The sequence below is a fragment of the Raphanus sativus genome, chromosome 4 (assembly GCF_000801105.2).
Source record: "Raphanus sativus cultivar WK10039 chromosome 4, ASM80110v3, whole genome shotgun sequence".
Lineage (NCBI taxonomy): Eukaryota > Viridiplantae > Streptophyta > Magnoliopsida > Brassicales > Brassicaceae > Raphanus > Raphanus sativus.
In genome coordinates, this window is record NC_079514.1 from 37,872,546 (window position 1) to 37,881,043 (window position 8,498).

Sequence of the window (8,498 nt, forward strand, 5' to 3'; positions counted from 1 at the left end):
GGGCTAGATATGTAATAATACAGAATGTTATAGTCTGTATCGTAACCATTGCTATGCTATGGTTATAAAGTTTTTTTGTTCGTTTGTTATAGTTATGGGCTGCAATTTCCCTATAAATAAATCTATCACTACAATCACACAACAAAAACACACAAACTATTCAACACTTGTTTTTTTTTTCTTTTGGTAATCATTTTAAAGTTCAAACACTTTTCTAGACGATCACGCTATTTTCTGTTTAGCGCCGACGACTTTTATCCAAACTTAAATTTTCCAGTAAAAAGCAATCAAGAGCAGATTCAAATTTCACATTCAAAGCTTGAGAAATACTCAGTGAATGAGTAGAGAAAGATGTTGTACTATGATTGGTTGGCTTCTGTGTCCATGATAGTGTGTAACTGTGCTAGTTTTATTTTTATTTCTGAAAAAATATGTTAGGTGTATGGTGGAGTTGGACAACTAAATTAGGGGAAATTATTATTTTTAAGGCCGAAAATGGTAACTATGTCTCATTAGACTAATTTCTATTTTGTACAATTCTTGTCTATAATATTTTTAGTATCTTTGAAAATAAATTAAATAAATAATTTTATAAACCAAAAATATTGGAAAATAGTAACTATTTATGAAATACTTACTATGCGAGAAATATTATCTCTATTCTCTTCTAAAAACTCACTATGCGAGAAAATATTATCCTAACGCAGGTCTTGATTAAGTTGGTATTTTGGAAGACCTAGCGACTTTCTCCAAGTCCAGTCGCACTCTGCAAGCTTGAGAAGTTTTGCTGCAGATTCTTTCTTCTGATTTTTGTCAGTACGGTTATCATCATACGCCATCAAGAATGAATGTCCCTTCTTTTTCACCTTACGGGCAATGTCACTGAAATCGACATTGCTGCTGGGAATCATGACATTGTGTGGCTTTGGCTTTGTATGCAACCATTTAGTGATATCAAGCTTGATGAAGTCATCAACAATCTGGTTATCATTTCTTTCTTCTGATTCAGAAGCTGATGGTCCTGAAACAAACGAACACACAAAAATTACCATACTAGTGAATTTCACCAAAATAAAAATAAACAAATAAAAATTAACTTACTTGGATAATTTGTCACACGAATAAGACTCATTTTCTTGAGTAGAGGCTCTGGTACTTCGCAGTCTTCAAAAAGCATAACTATTTTAATCTTTAGTTTTCCACCATAACCATCTTCTCTAAGCGTCTTCTTAATGCGTGGGTAGACATTTTTTTTAGGAAGATCACGGGGAACTCTGCAGTTCTCCAAGTCCAACCACACCAATGTCTTCTTCATGTTATGGAAGGAGTTCTTTCCATTCTTCTTATCCATTTTAGGATTTTCCGAGCCTGTAAACAGAACGAAAAACTCAGAGATTTGTTCGAAAACATGAATAACAATTTTAAAAAGAGATTTGTTTGGAAACATAAATAACAATATTAAAAAATAATATAATATTGTTTGGAAACATGGAAATATGAGTATATTAAGAAAAAAATTTAATAGACTTATGTTATTAAAAAGTTGGAAATCCATTATATTATGATAAACTATCTACTGTATTTGGATCAATTTTAAAATATACGAAAAATGAGGTAATCTAATTACCTAAAAATATTTTTTTAATAGGGACGTATATATTTTATATTAAATATTTCTAAACACATTATAATGATTTACCGATTGTAATTACAAATTTAATATTAAAATTTTGATTTATTAATTTTAATTACGAAATTAAAATTAAAAATTTAAAGGTGTTATTGTTATTTTAAACTAACTAGGTGTTCAACCGTCCATGCGGACACAAACATTTTATGGTTACTTATTAATACATGCATTAATAATTAAAATACTATAATGATAAATTATTATTTATGTTTTATTTGAAAATTATTATATATTTATATGTACACTATATTCATTATTAATAAATAAAAAATTGCCCAATATTATCTTTTTAATTATTTAAAATTAAAATCTTTACTTAATTAACTATTTTATAAAAATAGATTTATCGGATAACAATTCAATATATAGAAAATCTTTACTTAATTAACTGTTCTATTAAAATATATTTATCGGATAACAATTCAATATATATGGAAGTTATATATTTTTTTAAATATATACTTTTTAAATTTTTGAATAAATCTTATTATTCTAATTTTAATCACTTATATGATCAAATAAATTTAAAATTCGTTTTTATTTTTAGCTAAACTAGATGATTTGTCCGCACATGTGCGGCATAATTTTATTTTAAATATTTATTAGTACAAAATTATAATAATAAGCTATTATTTATGTTATCAAAAATTTAAATTAAACATAAAAATTTTATGTATGATAAAAAATTTCATAAAAATATACACATTTATTATATTATTTTAAAAATACTCACATATCTGAGATATTTTAGAAAATAAATATATACAAAAGTTTTCGATTGAATAATATCTAATCTTAAATATTTTTATATAGATGCTAGTTTAGATTTCATTGTTGTCAAAAAAATTGTTTTATATTTTAATTTTTAACTTTTATAATTTAAAAGTTATTATTTTCAGATAACAACACAATATATATAAGAATTATCTTTTTGAAAATATTAATTTATAATCTAATATAACATATAAATATAATATTATTAACTTAAATTTTTAAAATTTAAAAATATTATTTTTGTATAACAACTTAATATATGTAAGAATTATCTTTTATTTTTGACAATATTAATTTATAGTGTAATATAACATATAAATATAATATTATTAACTTAGAATATTAATTTATAATGTAATATAACATATAAATATAATATTATTAACTTAGAATTCGTTTCTTAACTTTAATATTTTTAAAAAATATTACTTTCAGGTAAGAACACAATATATATAAGAGTTATTTTTATATTTTTGACAATATTATTTTATAATCTAATATAAAATATAAATTTATACTATTATTTACCTAAATTTCGTTTTTAATTATATATTAAATTATATAAAATCATTAAAGGTAACAACGACATTAACTGCTCTAATTTTTAACGTGGGAGCTCCGTTGCGAAAAATCACTTGCAAATAATAGTATAGATTATATATTTTATTTATTAAGTATATAAACGATATTAACCACTCTAACTTTTAACGTGGGAGTTCCGTTGCGAAAAATCACTTCGCAAATAATAGTATAGATATATATATATAGATATATAGATTAGTCTAATAAGACATAAAATATATGAGAATCGTTTAATTATAATTTCTTTGTGTCTTAGAAAAACAACTTTCCCATTAAATTATTTCATTCTTAGATGGGTTTAACGAGGCCCATAAAAAACAAAAGGCCCAATTTGAATTTTTTTTTCCCGTTTCCTCGTATAATCCTCCTCCCAGACAAATCCAAACTCCACACCCCACCATGATTCCATCGTCGGGGATAACGGAGACGGCGACCGCACCAGGAACTGTTACATCAACGTCAACGGAAAACGAGCGGATAGAGATGACGAGGGAAGTGGACGAAGAAGAGGAGGAGGAGAAGATAAGGCGTCAGAAGAAGCTAGAAGAAGCTCTCGAAGCCAAATCTCTTCGCCGCATCATCAGTGCTTACCTCAAGTATATTTATTCATTCCTCTCTCCTTGTTTCTTTTGTTTTACTCAAATCATCTTTTAAGTATTGTCGTAACTGAAACAACGTTGAATTGTCTGACTGATTAAAACCTCGAACTCGAATCACTCAATTCTTATTAGATTATATTATATATTTTCTTATAATTTTAGTAGTGGTCAAGTTTCAAGAACTTAATTTTGATCGGATGTTCTTGCTTCAGACCAAACTAATGTTACATGATGTCTGGTTTCTCATTCGGACATGAGACGGTTCGGTCCAGAAGTAAAAAGAAAAAAAAAATGTACTTTTGGTTATTAGGTTCCCTTGGTTCATAATGTCGGAAAGCTTCACTCACGTTCATTGTTTTTGATTCTCTCACATTTTTGTGATAGCGCATGTTAGTAGGCTCTCATCGTTAGGCTTGGAAACTTTTTTACAGTTATCCTGAGGCTGCGGAAGAGGATCTGAACAAATGGGAAAGATCATACCGGAAGCTGTCTCCTGCTCACAAGGTTATTTTTCTTTTTGTTGTTGTGTACAGTGAAAAGACAAATATCTTTATTGTTATTTCTTTAGGCAGTTTGTGATTTCTTTTGTTAGCTAAGCCTTTTGAAATTATTAAGAGATAGAAATCGAGTATCCAATCTCATTTCTTTGTATATAGTTTATAATGAAACTAACTACTTTCAGCGATTGTCTTTTTTTTTTTTTTTTTTTCCTTTTTCCAGGCATTGGTTCCCCATTACGCTTTGAAGTTTCAGAGATTAAGAAGGTGAAAATCTATATTCAGTAGACTATTCATCGTTTTATTGTCATCTTGTTGTCTAGATAACTCAAGTGTCACAACAAGCTTGCTTGGATGATTTTATTATAGGTTCACATATGACCAGTTGCTTCTTCTTTTCAACTTAGGATTATGGAAGTGTTCTGTTTGTTTGTGCTTGTTCAGGAGTCCTTAATTTATAGTATCATGTAAAATACCAGTGAGTTAATTTGACTCTGTTATTGCAGGTGTATATCGACGAATTCATATTTCATATTTAATATGCTTCAGGTCAGTTGCAGAAATGTCATTCTAATAATTCCCTTTGGCGTTTTGATTGTTTCATTCTATTTATTTGATTATGTGATTCGTAAACTCAACGGTGAAATGCTAGAAATCCTAAGCAGCTCATGACTGATGATGTCAATCATAATTACTTGGCAGGCTTTTGAGCCCCCTGTAGACCTGAGTCAGGATCTTGACGACGGCTGTGAAGACACAAATCTTGATTGCGCTCCACATGAGAAATACATACTAGATGAAAGGCACGACTCCTCTTGTCAGCCTGCCTTGACTAATAATTGTAGACATAAGGAAGAAAGTAAAAGGATACACGACTCAGTAAGAAGAACTCTGTCTATAGCTGTTAGATCAAGACAGTCTGAAACTATATCCTTGTCATTTATGTTCTTTAATTTAATTGTATAAAAAATGCAGGAGTTTCAGAAGAAGGAGGCTAATGATCCTTCCCCCATGAATCACTCTGAAGACCCAAGAAACAATGATGAGAGAAACGATTGTGATGGAGGCCATTTAAATCACGACCATGGCAATGTAATGTCAACTCATATACTGTAGAACCTTATTTCATTTCATACCAATTCATATGATCTTCTAATTCTAATGTTGCCCTTTTCTTGCATAGGCATCAGTATCATCTCATGATTGGTTGGACCCATCGTTACAGACACATGTTCCTCTTGTTGACGTAGATAAGGTATGCTTTGGGCATTTAGTATGGCTGATGAAATCATAAATGTAGTGTAGAGTTCTTGTAGTGTTCTGAGACAAAGATTATAGGTTGACCTGTTCCAGTTTATTCTCAAGCTCAGTTATATTCACTAGGCAGTTTGGACTATTATGTGAGTCGATTACCTCATGTAGCGTTCTCTATTTGAGTGAATCCTGTTGATCCTAAGTACAACTTACTCGTATGCATATCCACATGATAGATGTGACATACACCCGCAAAGTTGCATATGTTCGCTATTGTGTGTTTTCGGTCACCATTCACCAATCTAGTATGTTGAAATGTTCATGGTTTTGTTGTGTTCTAACGCAGGTTCGTTGTATAATAAGAAATATAGTTCGAGACTGGGCAGCAGAGGTAACTGTATTTCCTTTTGTCATTTACTTCACTCAGTGATGTTAATGTACTCAGATTCTTTCATCAATCCCTTATTCAGAACTTGAGTTGTTAGTTGCATACTCTTTTTTTTTACTTTTAGGGTCAGAGAGAACGAGACCAATGCTACAAGCCTATCCTTGATGAGCTTGATTCCTTGTTTCCTGATCGCCAGAAGAAGAGGTACATCGTGCTAGTTATATTCTTTTTCATTCTCTGAGTTCTCCTTAATGGATTCTGAGTTTGTAGAAAGTCTTCTTCTCCTAACTACTATTCAGTTTCCTAGTTTGGTGGCTTGCTGTCTGATTTAAAGAGAGTTACCTATATGATTTGCAGCACCCCTCCTAGCTGTTTAGTCCCAGGAGCTGGACTTGGACGTCTGGCCCTTGAAATTTCTTGTCTAGGTGATGCCATGGAGAAGTAAACTTTCTTGTTAACTTCAATTATAATAAAGAAAATAACAAATCTTGTGAAATTGGAACAGGTTTCATTAGCCAAGGAAATGAGTTCTCATACTACATGATGATATGCTCAAGTTTTATTCTGAATTAGTAAGAGTTTCTTTACCTTCCTGAATTATACTTTTATCTTTTAAAATTTCCTTTGTATTTTGCTCTCAACTAGATTGCTTTTCAACAGTGCACAAGTGCCTAATGAGTGGACAATATACCCCTGGATACACAGCAACTGCAATTCGCTCTCGGACAATGATCAACTACGTCCTGTTTCTATTCCTGATATTCATCCTGCAAGGTATGCCTTTTATCGAACTCACTTAAAAGTGATCAAGCAGATTTGCATTCATGTAACTACATTCACTATGTCACCTGCGAGAGCAGTGCAGGAATAACAGAAGGTTTCTCTATGTGTGGTGGTGATTTTGTTGAAGTATACAATGAATCATGTCAGGCAGGTTAGAACTCGTGATCAACTTGCTTTCATACTCAGTACACCATTTATTTGTTTAAAATGTAACACTGGATTTTCAGGGATGTGGGATGCTGTGGTGACTTGCTTTTTCATAGACACCGCTCATAACATCATTGAGTACATTGAAACCATATCCAAGATCTTAAAAGATGGAGGAGTAAATTTTCTCTGTTACTCTTTTCTCAACTCCTTTGACCTCTTATGGCTCCTGACTTGTCTTGGTTCAATGTTCCGTCAGGTTTGGATTAACTTAGGACCTCTGCTGTATCACTTTGCGGACACGTATGGTCTCGGCAATGTATGCATTTCGACTTGTCTCATAATCTCGCTGCTTACGTTGATATCACAATATATATTTCATGTTTTCATCTTTAGGAAATGTCAATCGAGCTAAGTTTAGAGGATGTGAAGAGAGTTGCTTCACAGTATGGGTTCGAGATTGAGGTAATCTACACAAGACAATGATGTCATTTCCTGTATTAAGTAAAACATGTCATGTTTCAAAATTTCTCATTGCGTGTCCTTGACGTTTGCAGAAAGAAAGGACAATTGAAACAACGTACACTACGAATCCTAGGTCTATGATGCAGGTTCAGATTTTTTCATGTCCCTCTAGAATTTCATTAAATTTAATGTTTAGTCTCAATTTCGTTTTTGGGTTTTGATTTGTTTTGCAGAACCGATACTATGCTGCCTTCTGGACAATGAGGAAGAAATGTGCAAAAACAACTTAACCAAATATCCCTTATACAACGATATTCATTCTGGAGATTTTTTTTGGTTGCATCTTGATTTTCTTTTCTTGAACTATTTGTTTTGTTGGTACAAACTACTCCAGACGATGTTCTCAGTTGATGAATAAAAGAACTTTCGTACTCAATGTCAACCTGTAACATGATTTGGAGATTTAGATCCGGCAATGGGCTGGCACTTGCTTAGTACTTGTGAATTAAAATGATTGTGCATTGAACGTTTGTTATAAGTGTGAATTGCAGCATGCCGCGTGACTATCATCTGCTCTTCTCTCTTTTTGAGTAAAACATAATTTGATGATTTGAAACGCAAAAATAAGTGGCCAAATTAATAGAAATTGCGTCTGGTAGATTAAGACTACATATTGGTCGGTTCACCAAACAAACAAACTTTGTGTAACGTTACTCCTCTAATTTACTAGAAGTAGATGCACTAATCAAATCACAGCTTGCGTTTACATTCTCACTGAGTTGGAAAATTCCATACGCCCTCTTGAAACTAAAGTTTTCGTATATACAGTATTTTATGTATATTCGTGATGGAAAGGAAAAAAAATTACTTGCAAATCTCAAAAGGAAATATTCTCAGCATATTGAGTCCAATTTTACTTGATAACTCGTCATTAGCCAATACTGTACGTGTGTAAGGTTTAGTTGTATCTCACTTTCTTAACATGTAAATATTCTCATGGAGAAAGCAATAAGCTTTTACTTTCAGAAAGAAAACAAAACCCTTTATTACAACGGAAGGAATAAACCCATGTTAAATTTATGATCGTTCATGTTGCACATTCTTATATTATTCAAAAGGTTCGGCATGCATATTTTTATGCAAACAAAATCAAATATGTGATTGATATTTATTTAAGGAAATACTAAATGTATGACGAAGGTGATATCAATATATATTAGGTGGTTGTCCGCAAATTTGTGGATATAAATTTTGATATAATATAATATTTTGTGTTTTCGATATGCGCTAATATATTTTAATATTTTAAAACCGAAAGT

The 8,498-nt window shown here is 31.2% G+C and overlaps 2 protein-coding genes across 2 annotated transcripts; one reads left to right on the forward strand and one right to left on the reverse strand.

The window, feature by feature from the left end:
• Nucleotides 1-698: 698 nt before the first annotated feature.
• LOC130511341 (uncharacterized) lies at nt 699-1,351 on the reverse strand. Its single transcript, XM_057008274.1, has 2 exons — nt 1,102-1,351; nt 699-1,021 (listed from the first exon to the last, which is right to left on the reverse strand). The coding sequence occupies exons 1-2, from the start codon at nt 1,349-1,351 to the stop codon at nt 699-701; spliced, it is 573 nt and encodes a 190-aa protein (XP_056864254.1).
• A 2,063-nt stretch (nt 1,352-3,414) lies between these two features.
• LOC108849468 (uncharacterized) lies at nt 3,415-7,615 on the forward strand. The gene is made up of 18 exons (XM_018623022.2): nt 3,415-3,642; nt 4,077-4,149; nt 4,366-4,409; nt 4,649-4,691; nt 4,845-5,021; nt 5,118-5,234; nt 5,326-5,397; nt 5,743-5,787; nt 5,909-5,988; nt 6,142-6,209; nt 6,290-6,356; nt 6,445-6,558; nt 6,645-6,718; nt 6,795-6,892; nt 6,974-7,033; nt 7,111-7,179; nt 7,272-7,325; nt 7,413-7,615. The coding sequence occupies exons 1-18, from the start codon at nt 3,446-3,448 to the stop codon at nt 7,467-7,469; spliced, it is 1,509 nt and encodes a 502-aa protein (XP_018478524.1). The 5' UTR covers nt 3,415-3,445; the 3' UTR covers nt 7,470-7,615.
• Nucleotides 7,616-8,498: the final 883 nt, after the last annotated feature.